The sequence below is a fragment of the Patagioenas fasciata genome, chromosome 17 (genome assembly GCF_037038585.1).
Source record: "Patagioenas fasciata isolate bPatFas1 chromosome 17, bPatFas1.hap1, whole genome shotgun sequence".
Lineage (NCBI taxonomy): Eukaryota > Metazoa > Chordata > Aves > Columbiformes > Columbidae > Patagioenas > Patagioenas fasciata.
The window spans coordinates 4,487,775-4,507,324 of NC_092536.1; the positions used below are offsets into that span (position 1 = coordinate 4,487,775).

The 19,550-nt window shown below is 40.9% G+C and overlaps 1 protein-coding gene across 2 annotated transcripts; it reads left to right on the plus strand.

Moving 5' to 3' along the window:
• Positions 1-85: 85 nt before the first annotated feature.
• Positions 86-18,738, plus strand: BCL7A (BAF chromatin remodeling complex subunit BCL7A). Of its 2 annotated transcripts, XM_071815832.1 has the most exons (7): positions 192-293; positions 4,450-4,558; positions 8,015-8,096; positions 10,128-10,224; positions 11,572-11,739; positions 13,790-13,911; positions 15,141-18,738. In XM_071815832.1, exons 2-7 carry the CDS (start codon positions 4,524-4,526, stop codon positions 15,210-15,212), a joined length of 576 nt encoding a protein of 191 aa, XP_071671933.1. In that variant the 5' UTR covers positions 192-293; positions 4,450-4,523; the 3' UTR covers positions 15,213-18,738. The 2 variants fall into 2 exon arrangements, with proteins under 2 accessions (XP_065707604.1, XP_071671933.1); XM_065851532.2 differs by lacking the exon at positions 4,450-4,558 and having other exon boundaries at positions 86-293.
• Positions 18,739-19,550: the final 812 nt, after the last annotated feature.

The window sequence follows — 19,550 nt, forward strand, 5'->3', positions numbered from 1 at the left end:
GGCTGCCGGCGGCGGCGCGGGGCGCGTGCGCAGTGCGCGGGCCCCGGCGGGCGGGCGGAGCCGAGCCGAGCCCAGCCGCGCCGCGCCGAGCGCACGGAGCTTTGTGCGGGCGGGCGGACGGACGGACGGACGCCGCGAGCAGCGCCGAGCGCCGCGTTCCCCGCTGAGGCCGCCGCCGCCGTCCCCCCCCCCGCCAGCAGCATGTCGGGCCGGTCGGTGCGGGCCGAGACCCGGAGCCGGGCGAAGGATGATATCAAGCGGGTGATGGCGGCCATCGAGAAAGTGCGCAAATGGTGAGCGGGCCGCGCCGCGCCGGGACCCCGCGCCCGCCCCCGCTTCCCCCCTCACCCTCCGCCGACCCCCGACCCCCGCGCCGTCCCCTCACGGGGCCGGAGCCCGCCGGGCGGCCGCGGGGGGGCGGGGAGCCGGCGGCACCCAGAAGCCATTTCGCTCCTGCGAGTCACATGAAGGCGGCGGCGGCGTGTGAGGGCGAGAGGCGGCTCCATTGTGCGGCCGAGCCCCCTGCCCGCCGACCCCCGCCGCTCCCCGCTGCCCCCGGCCCGCCGCCCCGCGGGGCCCGGGCCGCGCCGGGTGGTGCCGGAGGCGGGCGGCGGGTCGGGCCCGGCTCCTCCCGCCACCCTCCCTACAAAGGGCCCTGAGGAGCGGGCCTGAGGGAGCCCCGCCGCCCGATCTCTGTGGAACTACAGCTCAAAGAAGTATTCGTTCTTTTTTTTTTTAAGCGTTAAAAATACCTCTGCAAGGTGACAGAGAGTTTCTTTTATTATTTTTATTATTACACACTTATTTATTTATTTCACCCTTCGAGTTCCCGAGGTTTGCACGTAAGCGCAGCAAACCTGGGCGCGATCGTGTCCCGCTGTTGTAAATCCCGAGCGGAGCAGGAGGGAGCGCGGATCTGCCGCTAGAATTTGGTTTAAATGCTATAATTGAAGATTGTACCCCTGGTAAAATAATTCCCTTTTGTTAGGCCTTAAACGTGGCTTGGCATTTTCCCGCTTTTGTCTTTTTCTGCTTTTGTTAGGAAAATCCACATGAGGTGTTTAAACAGTACAGTAAAAGAGTCACTGCAAGGTTCTGCAGCATGTCCAGGGTTGTTGGATGGGATAATGAGCAGTGGGACTTGAGAGTGAATCTCTTTCTTCCAGCAAGTTGACTTCAGTAGTATTTGTCCATGTATCTTAAAATACTTTCCTTAAACATTTGAAACCCACGTGAAAATTCCCTTGGCTTAGTATTAACCTGCATAACTCAGCTTTTTAGAACCTGCTAAAATAAGGGAACACTTGTATCGCAACCCACAGCTAACGCTTTGCTTTCATTAAAAGAAAAGCGAAATACAGCATTAAACATGTATTATTTGGGCGAAGCGGATTGTTGCATTTTAAATGGGCTTGAGCAGATGAATGGGCCCATTGGCTTGAGCCGGACAAAGAATCGGGACGTGCGTCCAATAATGCGGGGCACGAGCTGGGATTTCACAGAATCCAGCTGTTGTGTGGGGAGCTGGAGCAGCCCCAGCACCGCAGTTCCGTGGGTTTCAGGAACTCTCTTCCACTTGGGTGGTGGTTTTAAGTGCTGTTTGCTGACTAGCTTTGAAGGGTCAGAACAATGTGTAGTGGTGTGACAGGACTTTTGTTCAGATAGGAGCATTGTTGGATGTGTGGGACTATTCTGGCTGTAGGTATTTCATTCATGAGCGCAGCATACTTTGAATCCTAGTTCGCGGATTCCAGAGAGGAGTAGAGGCAGAAGCTTGGCCATTCAACAAAACGTCTAATTTATTTTTTTTTTTTCTTGGCAAGGGCTCTTTGCCATGGTGTTAGTTGCTATGGCTTCCTTTATAAAACATAAATCTTATGGTATAAATAGACTTTGTACGTTTTAACCCTCAGGAGAATCAACTTTTCTGTATAGAATCATGCAGTGTTTCTTTTGATTATTGTCAGAAATATTCATATGGATTTTTGTGTGTGCATCTCGCCAGCATTTCCATAAACCATTTAAAGAAATCATCATTTGATGGTGAATCTCATGATTCCCCCCACCTGCAGTCAAGTACATCGGAAAATTAGCAAGAGAGGTGTGCCTTGTGGTTTAAATGTTTTGTGAGACTTGGTTTGCACGAAATTGAACTTTACACACTAGCAAATCCTGCATCTTTGGGAGAGCCACATAGGCGATTTCCAAGTGTGCAGTTCCATTTGCATAATAGGAGCAATTTGTTGCCATCCACAGCTCTTCTGTGGAAATGCAGCCACTGAAAATCAGAATACCTTGCACCCAACGTTTCGCAGAGCAGAGTTTTATGAGGCTGGTGTGCTTGTAGCGCTGTGTGCCAAAGATAAGAGGCAGGCTGAGCTGCAAACTCTTCCAAGGGGCCGGTGGCTCTGGTGTGTGCTGCCTGGAGCTCTGCTGGCTCGTGATGGTGCACGGCAGCCTCGCCAAATGCCTGTACCGCCACATCGGCAAACGTACCGGTTGGAAAGCACTTTCTATCAGGGCAGACTTTGTTCCTTAGAAAATACCCATCCTTTCTTGGACAGCGAGCCCTTTGATGCAGGTACTGTATCTTCGGGTGTGTTTGTAGAGCACCGGGCACTTCTGGTATCACTGGAACTTCGTAGTAAAGCAGTGAAGTTGTTACGTTTTTATCTTGAGATTAATGTAACCGTATCTGCTTTGTTTAAACCACTCTTGTGAATGAGTGTCTATTTTAGAAAACACATAGCACGTGTCTTACAGAATACATGGTTGTGTTGTATTTGTGTAGCAGAAGTGTTAAATTTCCATCGCTAAGAGGGCAGTTCTACTTTTTTAACAGTACTTACAATTTTTCTTTCAGTCTATTTTACAAAATCCTCTGAGCTAAATTTATCTCAATGAATTTTGAAAGGTACAGGATTGGTTTTTTGTCTTTAAAGATTGACGGGTATGCGTAGATTCTAAATGGGTTCTCAAGACAAGAGAGGCAAAAAGCTATCGTGCCCTCAACAAGCATTAGGAAAATAATGGAAACACTCTTGTTTTATGAAAGTCTGATTTATTAAATGAAAGAAAATGCAGATGTTTATTAGAAGACAAGTAATGGCCAGGAAGCAAGCATAAGTGGTAACACATCTTGGGAGGCAGTGAAATAATTTGCAGGGGTATGTATAGTAGCACTGCCGAGCTTTTGGACAACTGTGCAAACATATAAGGCTGGAGGGACAACGTGGCTGAGGGAATGAGGTCCCCTGGTCTATAGAATGCACCAGGAAAGAGGAAATCTCATCGTGTTGCCCCGTTTTTAAATTGTTATATCTTCACAGAAGTCATTTGACCTTTTTCTCACTCATCAACGCCACAACCTATGATAGTGACAGCACTTTAGGAAGAAGAGGTGAACTTGGAGAACTGATAAAAGTACTTACAGAAAGTGCTAAATGTTTATGATGGCAGGGAATTGTCTGTAGTGCCCGTCTTGGGATGTAGCTTAAAACAAAGCGTGTTGTGTAAAAGTTGAGCAAAGTCACTGCTGGCAGTGAGATCGTGTTGCGCGGCGCCCTTGGTTGGGATGGCGAGCTGTGGCCGGTTGGAGTAGAATTTCTAGACAATACTGCTGTAGCATTTCTGTTCTCTGTCTCCATTCAGACTTGCTAAAGTATTTTTCCATGGTATGTAATGCTCTGAGATTGAGCTTCTTGCAGGTTTTGCTGCTCATGCTTCCTTCTTAAAATAGGCTTTCACTCTGAAAAGTACTTATGAGATAGAGCTTCCTAACATGTTGTCTTTGGAAAAAGACTATTTGCCACTACTGGATTGCCATCCTGGTTCAGTCTGGCTACATTGCCTGGGTTTGGTTTCCTACTAAGATTGTAGATCAAGCAGTTGCAGTAAAAATACCCAGAACCGTGCTGAAGTACTGTGGTGGCCCAAAAATGCTGTTACCATGCTTGAGTTAGGATGCGTTTTTTCTGGCTTGTGGTTATTTCTTTTTGAGCTGGGATGTGCTCTCTGACTCCGGTGGAAGCTCGATGTACGTTAGAGTTTTGTCACGCGTAAGCTGTGTGTTTCTTTACTCTAACAAAAGGTGCTTGTTGCAATGTGGAACGTAGCAGAACTTGCTCAAAAACATGCTGGTCTGTGGGACTTAAAGGTGACTCTCATAACGTACCATATTTAGATGAACTCAGGGAGAAAGTGTCCTTAACTGTTAGTCTCTGTCCCTTCATACTCCATGGGCTTTTATTGTATTTGTAGCGTGGTCAAGAAATACCATGTATTTTTGGGGCTACTTCACATTAATCACTAGATGAACATCTACATAGCGATAGGCATGCTCTGAAAAGCAAAAAAACCCATCTGTTTTTGTGCATCTCACAGCACTTCGTGTGTATAATAATGGCATTTTCTTTCCCATTCCCCTTTCTCCTTTGCTTGATCCCACAGGGAGGTCATAATTCTGTGATTTTCACCAAACTCTGTTGCAATGCAAGTGAGTGTGATGTGATAAATTCAGCATTATGACGTCACTTCGTGATCATCAACAGAAGATGGGGTATGTGGGAGCAAATCCTTGTGTAAATACAGATCGCTGTGATAAATGATAGTCCCAGTAAAAGGCCAAACAGGTGTGAAAGCCTTTTCTTGAATGATAATATATTGGCAGTAAGGGCTTTCTGTTTCTGTGCCGTCAAATGTCTCTAGTGCTCATTTTTGCTGCAGAAGCTGCCTTGACACTTTATGTATAAGTGTAATATACACTCTTGTGTTTGCTCACTGGTATATTACTTTTATACACAGAATTTGATATTCATCTTTGGAGCTTTAGTGTTAGTAGACAAAATATAAATATATTTAAGAGTCTTGGGCTTTTTAGGATGGGAAATTGAGTATATAATTATGTAAGTTCGAGGATATTAGTATGCCTCAGGCATAAGCACTAAAGAAGTGTTGATACTACTGCTTACCCCACGTATCCTTGGCTGTCCTTTAAATGCTATGCAGATATGGTTCACAATTTAAAAATGCTTTAACAGAATTTCAGATAAACGTAAGGATTTGTTTTTGTTGTATTGACTAGTTTCTAAATTTACTGTAACTCTATACTTAAGATACTTTTCAGCATGGAAGATTAAAATAAAAGATATTGTATATATTTCAAGTTTTGCCACTTTCCATTGTTGTTATGCCTGTGTCATTCATGAAGGAACAGGAGAGGTTTGAAACGAGATTTTTATTGTTTGTAAAGCTATGGAGCTTGTCAGCTAGACATGGGCAAGTAAAGTTGGCAGTTGCCAGATTTTTAGGCTGATTAACTCTCAGGCTGATGTTCCTCTATGTTTTCCAATCCACCAGTCAATATAGAGATCAATCTACATAGTAGTAATGTAACAGCGTATGGTGCAAAAAGAATATTGACTAGTATCGCTTAACAAAGATGGAATTCTGGTCGGGATCTCTGGACAAGAGGGTTCAAGAGCGAATCCATTTTACAGACAGGAAAACAGGTGGAGAATCTACCTGTAGTTTCACAACAGAATGGGCTTGTGCCCACGAGTTCATTAATTCCTTGTTCCTGCTCCAGCATTTGGTCAGCGAGAATATTTTGTAGTTTCTGCAGCATTTAGCAAACTTATTGTTATGGGCAGCGTCAGTGAATCGTCAGTTCTAATGAAATGAAAAGGAAAGCCCCTGGTCAGCAGGTTGGGATGGTGTCTTTGCACAAAAGATGAACAGTGAGTGTTCAGAGTAGAACTGGTTGTGGGGATTTGCGTATTTTGGTTGGTTGGTTTAGTTTTTGTTTGGAAATAGAAGGATAGTATTACAGATGATATTCTAAGCTTTATTTACAATAAACATCTTAAATCCTGGATTTATTTACCCTCTTGACCATCAATGTCTGAAAGTCATTGCATTTCTTTGTTGACAAATTGGTGTTTGTGTTGCCAGTGATTTTTATTAAGTTTCAGAGGAGCTCGTCTTCTTTCTTCCTATGAATACTTTTATGGTCTTAAATGTTCAATACTGTAAATGCTTACACCTGTAAAATATTTGAATAATAGCAGAGTGATGTTGGGTTTTCTTTTTAGCCATAAGTGTTTGCAGGACTGGGATGTCGTTGTGCTTCCATCACAAAAGTATTCTTATTCCCATTGTTGTCTGAATTACTGTGTATTGAGTTCAGTAAAAAAATCCCTATAGCTGAGGGTTATCAATATTTAAAGTGGTACTTAAGAAGCTCAAAAGAATTAAAATGTCAGGGCTAACTTTAATACTAGAAAGAAAAAGTTACTAATATAGGTTTCCTCCTGTGTTCTACAGTCTGTCCAGTGAAGATGCTGTGTGAGGCTGCTTTGAGATGCTAACAGGTATCTTGAACTTTTGGTTTTCCAGTGCAGCATCTCTAAGTAATATTTTGCTGTAGGAAAAGACTAAAATCTTGATTTATTTTTTTTAAAGCATTTGTTCACCTCTCTCTACACCCAAACCAAAACCCCAGCTGGTTTTATTTCCATAATTTCAAAGATTTTCTTAAATAGAAATAAGTTTAGTTTGTCTTGTATCGTTAAAATATATATATATATATATATATCTCATGATCATCCCTTCAAAATTAAGTACACTCTCATTATTGACATGCCCTCATCTCCGCGGTCATTTTTATCACATTTAGAATTAGAGCTCCAAATCAGCGTAAAATTGGGTTTTGCCGTACTTTAGCCGCCCAGCATACCCAAGTGGATGTATCTAAACACACTGAGGAGAAACTGCCCCAAGAAGAGCCGTAGGAAAGAAATGAATCTGAAATAGTTTTGTGCTTGATTTAAAAGATTCTTGTGGAAAGAATCTTATCAAATCGCATATATAGCTGCCTTTTGTTTTTTTGTTTGTTTCTTAGATAGGAAAGTGTCTTCTCCAAAGGGAAAACAAGTAAGATTTGCTTTAGTAGCTAAACAAATAGTCAGGAGGATGTTTGTGGCATTTGTACAATGTGGCTGCTTTTGATTCTGGAAGCCCTTTCTAAGAATGGAGCGATCACATATGTATTTGGAGTCACATCCAGCTTCTCCCATCCTGCAAGGATTGTTTCTTTTTTAACTGTAACTGGATCTCAAATCTATTATTTAAATGTGTTTTTTAAGAGAAGAATGCTTGAGATCTCGTGCCAAATTAATTTCAGATGTTCCTGAATTTTTAATGGAATCGGTCTTCGTTGTTAACTTTGAATCGATCCATTTGCAGAGCTATATTCCAAACCAGCAGTGGTAATCTGTGACCTGAAAACTGATCACAGGATTGTGATTAAATTTCTCTGGCACTGTGGACCTTCATTTAATATTCTGATGTAGAGGGCTCAAGGAATTCATCCTTTAAGTGTTCAGCATCCTTTCCATCCCTGCGATTGCGTGACCCCTCCAGCCAGATTTCCTTCACAACTTACTGATGTGACTCTCCAGAGTCTGAACTCTGCATCCCGGCACATGTTGCTGCCAATACGGCTGTTGGTTCTAAGACCAGAATTTCAGAGCTGCCTGACAGGAGCGTTGAGTGAATGTTAAATTGCTAGCAGCAAATCTCTACCCAAAATAAACCTTAGATGGTCAAAATGCACTTAGATTTCTAATACCATTAAACAGCTTCATGACAATCAAACCACACCGGTCTGTCTAAAACCTCTTCTGCTGTCTAGAAACTTAAGTGAAAATTGTAGGCATTAAATCTGCACTTTCAGTAACTGTTCTTCTTAACTGTATCTTTAATCCAGATCTTATTACTGCTACTGCAGTTTTTCATGTAGTCAGGTAACAGCCCTGAGAAATCTGGAGGTTAGCAGTGCTCTAACAAGTTTTTGAAATGCAAAGAACAATTTGCACAATGCAGCACTAAAGACTATGTAATAGACATCATCCTACTTAATAGCCTATTTAAATCCTTGACAACTTACAATAGTAGATCACTTTCTTTTGAATCCGAAGTTTAACTCTAATTGTCCTGCATTGTGATTTTATAGGGAGAAGAAGTGGGTGACAGTTGGCGACACATCCCTAAGGATTTACAAATGGGTACCAGTAACAGAACCAAAAGTCGATGATGTAAGTATCTTGCAGATATCTCGCTTTTTTCCAAGGTGTAGACACTGATGTTTAGGGACAGTCAAAAGAAATCTGCTCTCTCTGCTTCGAGCCTTTTTAAGCTAAGGCTGGTGTGGGTCTTGTAAGTGTTTGAACATAAATGCTCCAGGGAAAACGTTGATCTCTACAGAAAGTGATGGTGATGGTTCAGTGGGTGTCAGTCTTCCTGGAGTCAGCTTGGATCAGTTCTCAGATAAGTGTTACACGGTTGGCTTGGGACTGATTTTTGAAACCTTTCTCCAACATAATACTGGGAAGGGAAAGCTAAGACATAAATTACTTTTCCCCTCTTTCTGCCTGAAGCTTTAAAGGAAAGTAGCTGGTTTACAACTATGTGGAGAAGGTTTTCCGTCTGCGCATCACTGCTGATTTGCTCAAAAATTGGTGCAGAACACTGAAGTAGGGGTAGGAAAGTCCTCCGAAACGGAGATCACTTGTATTAAATCCGATTTCATCCACCTGTGAAGGAGCAGACGAGGTACTTGCTTTTTACTAGAATAGGAGAATGGGATCTTTTTTATTGCTTTATGTTTCAAATGGAACTTCTTTGATTTTAGTGAATGCAGATTAGATTACTTCCCCCTTCACATGTTGTTCCTAAGCCACTTTGACATTTCTTTGAACTGGAATTACAGAATTAGCTAGGCTCTTTCCTCCTAGTTTTGGAAGGCTGTTGTAGAACCTCACCACTTTGATGGTTAAACCTTTGAAAGAAAAAACCTTTAAAAAAAAACCAACTCAAACCTGAGAGAGATTATGTCTCCTCTGAACTTTCATTTTGCAAAGGTAAAGAAGTCCAGGTGCTTTCACCTCTGTTAAACATATTAGGGAACAAAGTCTGGCTTTTCTGAAGTAACAATACAATTTAAAAATAAGCCTAATAATCTGTTTAAAATAGAGGGAAAAGTCCTTCTGGGTATCACATGTTGAACTTCTGCAGTCTTAGACAATATTTGATTGTGGTTTTAGTTCCTCCCCTTGTTGGAGGTCACTGTCTTACCAATGGGATGGATTGATGAGCGTTCTTCCTAGAGTCAGGCTTTCAATTGTGTTCTGAGCAGGCACGCAGGATCCTCCAAAAGCAGCGCAGCTGCTTTTTCTCCTACAAGACCAATTATGTCACGTCTTAATTGCAAATGCTGCATCTGTTAGCAGGCGCGGATTTCCATGTGATGGCTGCCACTGTCGCCTTTGTTTTACCGCGTGCAGTCCATACTGTCCTTCGGTCAGGAGCGTGTTGTGACCTATTGTTCGTGCAGTGCTCTCTTGCTTATGCGCTTTGTTTTAGGCCAGTCTGCGTTTTCTTAATCCATCTTGTAGTTTTAGTGAAGAAGCAGTGTGAATTGTAGAGAAGTAGGAGGTCTCTGCAGTGTTAGTCATTGAGAAAGAGGTAAAAAACTGACACTAGCTTAAAAATTCTAGATCTGTTCTCATTCCTGTTGTGCATGCACACGTATTGTCTCGGTGTATTCTACAGGCTTTCTGATCTGGAAGGGAGAACGTGTTGAGTTTTGTAGCAGTGGATGTGCATAAACCGTACAGGGAGCAGAGTTACTGGCTCAGAAATTGCAAATGTCATGAATCGTAGCCCTCCCTGCTTCTGGTCAGCGATGTTCTTCTTCCCTTCTCCTGGTGCAGCAGAGATTGTTCTGACCTTGCTTTTGTGGCTCTTTGGACAGGGTACACAGTTAGCAGCCAGCACCTCCCAAAAATGTGAAAAATGTGTTTAAGTGCTAACACACTTATTTCTGGATAAAAACCTATATATCCTAGTGTTTTGTGTCACAAAGAATACAGTGAGAAAAACAGCCCGTAGTTATTTGGGCTAATGCATTATTGATAATGTCAGTGATTATTGCCTTGGGTTTACTTCTCACTTAAAATTAAGTGAGATGCTTTCGGAAGTAATGAGTGGGAAGGGTTTTATATTGCAACATGGATTTCTCTTTGTGGTGATAGTCTTATTTGTTCGTGGTACTTCTTGTTTTTCAGAAAAATAAGAATAAGAAAAAAGGTAAAGATGAAAAATCTGGCTCTGAAGTGACCACTCCAGAGAACAGCTCCTCTCCAGGGATGATGGACATGCACGGTGAGTGGGAGGTCAGCCCTGCTGGCCCTGCTGCCTGCTCTGGAAGTACCGCCTAAAAGTGGAAACAGATACTCAGCTGGCACCTTGGACTTCTGTGGATGTACTCACAGTTTTTTAAATGCCATTTGTATTTGGGCTGTGTGGGTAAAAAAAATAGCGGAGCTAAAATGAAAAAAACAATAGAAATATCTGTCATTCAAAATACTACACTTGGGTGAAGTAGTAATACTGTTGAGTTTGCTTCTTGAAGAACCAAAAGACCTCCAAAACCTCAGTGCACCTGCTAAAATTTGTGCAGGTTTTGTACTTTGTAACTCTGCAGGTGAGTCAGGCCTCAGTGTGTGAGAGCCAGGGAAGCGAGCTCTGGGTCTTTGGTGTCTTCCTTTGGCTTCAGCTCGATGAAATTAGCTGGTTAATAGAACATTTTTTGCTTGCCACTCTGGCACTATTAGATGATTATTTTTAAGCATGAACTGTTGAGTGTTAACCTGGTGTTTATTACAGAGGAGCTTGCACGACTCAGCTCTGTACGATTTTTTACCTTCTAGGTGTTTGAATAACAATTATGGGTGAAAATGCAGCACTATTTGAACTGAGAGCAGGGGTTCTCTTTTTAGTGGGCTGTAATTTTTTAATTTCATTTGTATTTGTGTTGCCTCCTGTTTATTTTTTGCGGTGTTCAGAGCAAGTATTGTCTTGCAATTAAAGGATCGAGCAGGATTTTCACAGGTCTGGATTAATTTTTCATTTGTTTCAAACTTCTGAGCTTTTACCTTGATCACATCATTTAATTTTCTTAAGTCTTGTTTCTCCAATCCATGAGGTGAATATAATACTTGGGTTTTTTATCATCTATCACAGGAAGAGGGTTCAAGCAGAGTATTTCCTGTTAACTACAGAGACATGATCTGTGCTGCAGAAAGTTACTGTGATCCAAGTTTTTGGAGGCTATAGAATATTCTGGACAATTTTCCCTTAGAAACTATTGGCATTGAGACTGGATGTTACATTTTACCTTGATGGGGTTCATTTGGAAGAGATCTGAGTTAGACACTCTTGGTTTTATTGTATAATATTAGTTAGAGCATGTTTTCTGAAGTTTTCTGATTTTTGGTAACTTCTAGAAAACTCCTGTATTCCAACATAGGCTGCAAGAGCAAAAATTGTGGTTGTGTGCAAAAAAGTTAGATGTAGTGCTAGTCTAAATGCTTGGACTGGATCCCCAATGACCCAGACTGTATCGTGTATTATCAGGGAATAATATAGGGAAAATATGGAAGGATTAAGTTGTGCTTTTTATCTTGTCAAATTAGTTTTGTGGGGTTTCTTTACCCTTTTTGTTAATAGATGACAACAGCAACCAGAGTTCAATAGCTGATGCTTCCCCAATAAAACAAGAGAACAGTAGTAATTCCAGTCCAGCACCAGAACAGAATTTGTCAACACAAGCAGACAGCACTGAAGTCAAGTCCGACGAAACTCAGGCGGAAGCGAAGGAGCAGCCTGGTTCAGAAGGTGAGCTGGAAAAACCATCTTCAGAGCAAAACAAAAAATGTTATCCTTTAGCGGATCATTTATTTGCTTATCTGTTTTAAGAACTGAATAATAACAATTCAAAATAAATAGTTTTGGATTCTCAGCACTTATGAGAAAATGGACCATAATCTGTCTGGCCTACCGGTGATCCTTCCATGTAGCTGGAAAGGTCAGATTGACATTCGAGGTGTTTTCAGAGAAGAAAAGGAAGTGTTACAGTATTACATTGCAGTTGCACACAGATTAAGAGTATGTATAGGTTAAGAGATTGTTCTGAACCTCACTCTTTAAGCGTTATTTTGGGTAATTGAAACATGCCCTGTATTTATATTCTCAGGAATGTAACTTTCTTCATCCTATGATAACAGATAAAAGATGTCCCTAACACCATTCTAATGATTTGGTTGCAGAATTCTTCCCATAGCAAAACAATTAAATTACGCCCTCCCGATTTAGTTCTTAGCTCAGTAGATGCACAAACCAATTTAAATTTAGAGCTTTTATCTTGGTCATACCAGAATGGTTAAGTATGTTAAATGTCGTCATTGTTAATTGGGGTTAAAATTTTACAACGGAGTCGTCACCAAATATGAATAAATCAGAACACTATATCCTTCAAAGAAAATCTCAGCCAACATTTTTGGTCATGGCGAACAGTGAGGATTTCCTCGTTGGTCTGATATTGTGTGAACCCGCTTGTGTGAAGCTGTGACATAGTGTACGTGCTTCTCGGACTAAATTTAGGTTCAGGGACAATCATACCAAGTTCTCTGGAATAGTTCCAGAGCCAGTTACTAGAAGATGAAAGGGAGAAGTAATGGCAAAAAATACATGTTATTAATGTATTTTTCCACTGGTTATATGCCATGTTAAATTTATGATATAATTATTTATCTACTGAAGTGTTATGAGCAATTAAACCACTGGAATTGTGACACTATTCAGCGGGATACAGTTAACGACCTTGTATGTCTGTCTCATGTTACTACACCAAAATCAGGGATGTTCCTTAAGGCCAGGGAACGGTTTGGGGGGTCAAAAATGCCTCCTATGGACTTCTCAAAGAAAACAGGTGCATTCAGGACATTGTGATGGGCATACAAGTCATCGCAGGCATCGGGATAGCTCAGGGCTGGGCAGTTTGGAGTGTGGATCCCCTTGCCCAGTGAGTGGGGATTGTCAGCGGCACCTGGAACAGACCAGAGCAGCTCGAGGTGTTTTCCTGTACTGAGGAGATGTGTGCATCACAGTGCTCCTTAGCTCAAGTTGCAATGTGTGCCGAGACATCCACAACAGAAATTGGAATTCCTTCTGACCCTCGGGACTTGTTTCTTTATCAGTAGGAACGTGCTTTTCTGGTGAGACATGGAAAGGAAGATGGTTCTGTCTGAGTTTGCTGAATGTGATCTTTGAGACTGCTCATCACAGACGTCACTTCATGTTGAATTCAGTCAGAGAAGCTTACAGAAACGCCTGTGATGCTTTTTATACAGTACACTACAAAAATATTCGTATGCTTTAACCCTGAGTCCTCTGTAAATCTTGCTTTAAGAGAGAAAGAGAAGGATTTAAAAACAAACAAACCCCTCCACAATCAAATAAACGGAAAGTGGCAGCATGTAAGAGCTATAAGGAGCTGGAAGACTTCTCCATGAATAACCTTACTGGTTAAGCTAGCTGAATTTCCAAATCACAATTCAGCCCTTTTTGTAGCTGTTTTTCACTTTGGTTTGAAGGAAGTTTCCTTGAGATCAGCCCGTTTGCAAAGTTTATGTTGAAATTTGTTTGCTAGTAGTGTTGACATGGTTCTGTGTCGCAGGGTGTGCAGGAGCTTGGCTCCCTCTAGGGACTGACTCCAGCCACTGGATGCTGTTTAAATCATTATATTCATACTGTCACACATGCTGTTGGTAATGGTTACACGTGGGTGAAATTTATGCCTTTGGGATGTTGCTAATGAGAAGGCATCCTAAAAGTTCCTGCTGAATGCTTTCATTTGTTGGCTTAAAATTCTTTCTTGACATTTCAGATACCTCTGATGAACAGAATTCACAGTCTTCAATGGAAAATTCCGTGAATAGTTCAGAGAAAGCAGAAATTCAGTCCTCTGGAGAAAATGATATAATTACAGAGGCATCTAAAAACTCTCAGGTAACTTTGAGCGCAAAAGCCCAGTTATTTGGAATTTGGAAAAGAGGATTTTTACCAAAAAGCAAACGTAAGGAGGCCAGTTGTGTATTTAGACTCATTTCCAAAGGTGATGACAGTAAAGCAGCCCTAGACTATTAGGTGTAGATGTATCTGGTTTTGTGGTTAATTGGATTGGCTTCTTGCATGTCACGTAATTTGGACAGTAAAAACAGATCAGTCTGATTTACTTTTCAGTTTCCTAAACCAGTCTGTGTTAGTTTTGTAAGGGAATATTAAAATTTCACGTTAATAAATTGCCGAGATCTGCGGCAGAGTGCAGCTCAGTCCGTTGCTTTTCCCTGTGGGTGGTTGGCTTGTTCCAGCGCACACCTCGCGCTTTCCAAACCTGGCGTGTTCCGTCCTGCAGAGATTGCTTTGGCTGCAGTGGGAGGAAATCAGTGTGTGCTGGGTGTGGGTTGTATCCAGTTATGTTAACGTTAAATCGTAAGTTAACGTGAGCTGAGGGAAGTCTGGGTATAACGGTGCATCAAGGTTCTTGCTTGGAATATTCGCTGTGGGCCCAGCGCTAGAATTTTGCCCTTTGTCTATAGACAACAGCAAGTGCTCAGATGTTGAGGTAAGATCACAGAATCACAGAATGTCAGGGATTAGAAGGGACCTGGAAAGCTCATCCAGTGCAATCCCCCCATGGAGCAGGAACACCGAGATGAGGTTACACAGGAAGGTGTCCAGATGGGTTTGAATGTCTGCAGAGAAGGAGACTCCACAACCTCCCTGGGCAGCCTGGGCCAGGCTCTGCCACCCTCACTGAGAAGAAGTTTCTTCTCAAATTTAAGTGGAACCTTTTGTGTTCCAGTTTGTACCCATTGCCCATTGTCCTATCATTGGTTGTCACCGAGAAGAGCCTGGCTCCATCCTCCTGACACTCACCCTTTATATATCTGTAAACATTAATAAGGTCACCCCTCAGTCTCCTCTTCTCCAGCGCCAGAGCCCCAGCTCCCTCGGCCTTTCCTCACACGGGAGATGCTCCACTCCCTTCAGCATCTTTGTAAGTAGTGATTTCAGGAAGCAAATGCACTTGGTCACGTCATTCTCACATGCAGGGTTGCTTTCTATTTTACAAATGACAAGCCAGGGAATTTGTTTGTGTTTTTTGTTTGATGTTTATGGTGCCTGAAATTCAATGCAATGATAATGTGGTTGTTTTTCTTTTCCCCCTCCTTAAGGACTCTGAAGGAGTGCCACCTTCTAAAAAGATGAAAGTAGAGGCTTCCCAACAAAATGTTGAAGAGATTTAGACTATAGATCTTTCTGGTCAGTTTTTATGTAAGGTACATCAGTGGGCTTAATTATAGAACAACCTTACTTAAGCATCTTCTCTTGGATGAGGACAGAACTCCTAACTTTTCAAGTTACCAAGCAAAAATCCAAGAAAGCCTAACAAAGGTTTAACTTCTCAGACACTGAAAACTTTTTCCTGTGAAACAAACATTGAGAACTTTTAAGTTACTGTCTCTGAAATGGTTGGAGTAAACAACTCAGGAGGGGTCTACGCACTGTTTCTAAAGTCAAAATTACAATTATGTTGCTGCTGTATTTTTTTTTTTCATTTCTCTATTTAACATTGTAAGATATTTAAGGATGGTACAGGTCAGGTATTAGCTTTCATGTGAAGTTCATTGTTCTGGCGTGATGTCTGCTTTTGTTTTGTGCCTTGTGTTCTGAAAACAGTGCTAACTTTTAAAAGTTGTTTTGCAACTGTCTCCTTTGCAAAGTGGCCTATGTTTGTATAATGCCATGTAGTAAGGCTTTTTCTTTTTCTTTTTGTTTTGTTTTGTTTTTAATTTTTAAATCCCTGGTGCTTAAATTTTTAACAAATACAGATCAGGAAGCCATTTTCACTCTTGGAGTCCAAGGAGAAAAAGGAGCTTGATATTTTATTTTAGCAGCTATAGTGGAGATCTTTTATTGAATGCATGGCATTCGCAACTGTAAATTTGGTCTTCTAAATACTTAACTTCATCAGAAGTTAACATGATCTGTTCACCATTTATAGTCCAGATCTGAATATATACTATAACACAGCAGTTAAAATACTTACGTATTAGATCCAGATATCTGTACTGGGTACAACTTGCTTTACAGAAAAGTTCCACTATGTACATAAATAGGATCAAAGGGATTGATGCACAGTGAATTCATTTTCAATTGGTCTTTTTTGATATCATGTTTTCACTGAACTGGATTTCATTGTATTGTTTCTTTAGATGTTTACTTCTGTGTTCCAGGTTAATACTGTATTGGGGGTTTCTTTTTCTTTCTTTCAGCAAGTCTTGTAAATAAGCCTTGTTGTTTCCTGACATCATTGTTAGAAATGTTCTGTTCTTTAGCGTGCTTGCGCTAAACTTGATGCAAAGGCATGAAGTGGGTGCAACTCCCTTCAAATTCGTGGCGTGTAGAAGCGCAGAACCATCTGCGTCGGGCCCTAACTGCGGTGAGCTTTGTTCTTCCAGGTTGAGCTCCCACTTATAAATACCCGGTGTCGGCAGGAACCGCTTATTTCTCGCTTCAGTACATGCGTGCGTATGTACATCCATACGTACATCCGTATTGCTGGATCAGGCCCTTAGTCTGTCTTCGCTTTGTGTGGGAGATGGAACTTGTAACTTAAAATACGATCTCACAGCTCTGAAAATGGTTGCATATAGTTTGTAAGCTAAGAACTGTAAATACTTTTTAAAATAATAATAATAAAAAAATTGCTTCCAGTTGATACATTTTTCATAATTAGCTCTTCATTAAGCTTATTTATTTCTGAGTTCTCCAATAGTGAAAATGGCTTGCACTTAGACTACTGTATTGGGTTTGCAATTACCACTTTGTTATGGAAAAAGAAGTGGGGAAGTTTGGGGAGGGAAAGGAGGGAGGAGCGGGAGCCGTACTGACCTTCCATAAGGCAGTTGTGGGATTGAACTCCAAATAACGTACAACACTCAGTTTCAGAACTTTTCCTTTCTGTTGAAATAAAAAAAACAATTGGGATTTTAACTGAACAAAATTGGATGACAAATCACTCATGGAAACAGTCTGCTCCCTAATGAGGTTTTTGGGATTTCTGGTCTGATCATGAAGTCCGTTAACATTCTGAAAATAAGGAAATGAGGAGCCAAAAAACTGTATTTGCACAATTATATGCAATGAAACGGTAGAATTCTCTCTTGAATTGTGTGTATGCCTAAAATGTGGATAACTGGTCAATGACGATTGATTTGTATGTATATTACATTCAGATTTAAGTGATATTTTGTGAGAAGTTCTATTGATATATTAAATGGGCAAATCTAGAAAGATTCAAACTTTAAAATATTTTTGATTTACTAATGTTTTGTTGGTTTTAATGCTAAAACAAACCAACTCTGATGCCACCTTTGACAAGTAGTCATGTTTACTAATCCCTCTCTTCAGGTGCATCGCAGCAAGCTTTTAATTTTCATTTTGTAGATGTTTCCAAGGGAGTAAATAGACTTTTCGTTTAGAAACTAATTCCTGTACTTTAGAAAGAAATAAAATATATAAATAGCACTAAAAATACCTCAAATTTTTCATTAGATAGAAGCATTTATTGGCATTATTGACATCAACAGGTTTAAGTACAAACTTCCTTTTCTCTCCTGTGGCTTCTGCTCAGAACTGTTCATTGTTCTGTGGCTTACACGACAAGGCATCATAACCATATTCCTAGAGGCTTTATTTCTGAAGTAGTAACGCTTTATTTACAGCTTCTACAGAATACATCCAGAACTTGTGTTTTTTTAACCAGAGATTCTAGTGACAACAGACAACTGAACAAGCAGATAGATTTGGGTTCCTTAGACCTGCTATTGTCGGTCTCTAAGGGAAGAGACTTTGACATTATCTGGTGTGAAGAAATCCAAAATAGTGTATAAGACTGTTATTAGTCTTTTTTTGAAGTGCCTGATAACATTTATGGGCCAACGGATGTGATTAAACACATTTTAATGCCAGAAAGTACAGATGGGACCAAACCAGAACATGGAATTCAGATCAGCCTGAGGTTTGAAAGCAGATATAAATCCAGCTTTTTTTTGGCTTGGACCTATCTCTACCAGAAACTTGTTTTATGAACTCACTGTAAAAGGGTTTATTGAAAGCATTGAGACGTGGAGCAGAAGGAGAGATGTAATTTTCTTCAAGATGACTGAAAGTTCTCATACAGCTAATGTTTTAGAAATAGTGCAAATATCAAGAAGTGCTTCCTTGCTACAATGCTGAATGTTGGAGCTTCAGTTACAAATACATAAAATAGAAAAAAAAATCATTAAAAAAAAAGAAAAAAAAAGAAAAAAAAATAAACTAGAAGCAAGTAAGTAAATCAGCTGAGTTTGTGGAACACGTGGGAAGGCCTTCCCAGTAAGCGATTTACTCAGCCAAACATTTTATAGCAGAACTATTCCTTGGAATTTTTATGCTTGGGAAAGTAGTTGTTAAACATTCCAAAAAGTGCTGGCACTTACAAAACAACAAAAAATAATCAACAAGGCAGTATAAAATATTGGTTTTGGGTGGCTATCTTCATACATAAACATTGTCATGTTTTGGAATGTTCTTTATATCTAAGGGCCTGTTAGAAGGTGTAAAGAATTTTGTTTTCTTCAATACCTAATTGTTTTTCATCTTATGATTTGTGTGTGTGTGTGTTGTACAGCAGTATAATTTTTCACTTATTTATTCCATCGGTAGTTATGGTTTGTACAATGTACAATGGTTTCATTTCAAAAATAAAATAAAAAATCACAACATGAATGCCGTGTGAATAATTTAATCAAGAAACTTCATCTCTGTTTTTTTTTTTTTTATTACAATAAATTTCTGGTTTTATAAATGGTATTTTAAAATGTGCATTCTATGGTGTTGTCTCATTTGGTAATGTGTAAAATTGCTTACCCTTGAGTGGACCAAAGGTTTCTTGATATTGTAGCAGGGCGGGGGCAGCTTGTTGTTGCAACAACAGCAAACAAATAAATGTGGCCAATGTAATTACAGCAATCTGCAGAATAACTCAGTAATTTAAGGTGCTTAGTGTTGGCTTGGTGCTCAGCTTATGTGTTGTGGTAATTTAAATCGGAGGGGGGATGGCATTGTATGGAGTCCAATGCTAGCAAGGGGAAGAGTCCTTAAGAGTTTTGGAAAGATTCTTTATATTCAGGATGGATATAAAGTGTCCAGCTTATTTTTAGTGTTCTATGTGCTCTGTCCCAAAGTGGCCTGTGGTTCCACAGGCAGCTGAACTGGTCTGGCTCACCGCTCGCCTGCTCCTGCCTCCATTGTGTTGCCTCGCTCGCATTTACTGGGGTGCTCGGAGCATCCTCTTATCAACCAGTTAGATGTGTTTACCTGGGAAGAAAAGTACCCATTTTTAGTTAGTTGGGTTGTGTGTGTTGGTTTGGTTTTTTTTCTTTTTGGATTAAATGGGCAGGCTTAGAAGGTAGTGATATATAGGATGGAACTGGAAGGAGAGAAGAGAACAGAGGTAGAAAAGAGGCTGTAAGTCAAGCGGGCTGGCAGGAGGAGCGGCCCCCGAGCAGGTGAGGCTGGCGGCAGCGGTGGAAGGAGCG

What these genes read in the sequence shown, in the direction of transcription:
- BCL7A (XM_065851532.2), top strand. Translation starts at nt 202, where the DNA reads ATGTCGGGCCGGTCGGTGCGGGCCGAGACCCGGAGCCGGGCGAAGGAT. An exon ending in CAGAACCAAAAGTCGATGAT is followed by an intron (nt 8,097 to 10,127) that starts GTAAGTATCTTG and finishes CTTGTTTTTCAG; the next exon opens with AAAAATAAGAATAAGAAAAA. An exon ending in GGAGCAGCCTGGTTCAGAAG is followed by an intron (nt 11,740 to 13,789) that starts GTGAGCTGGAAA and finishes TTGACATTTCAG; the next exon opens with ATACCTCTGATGAACAGAAT.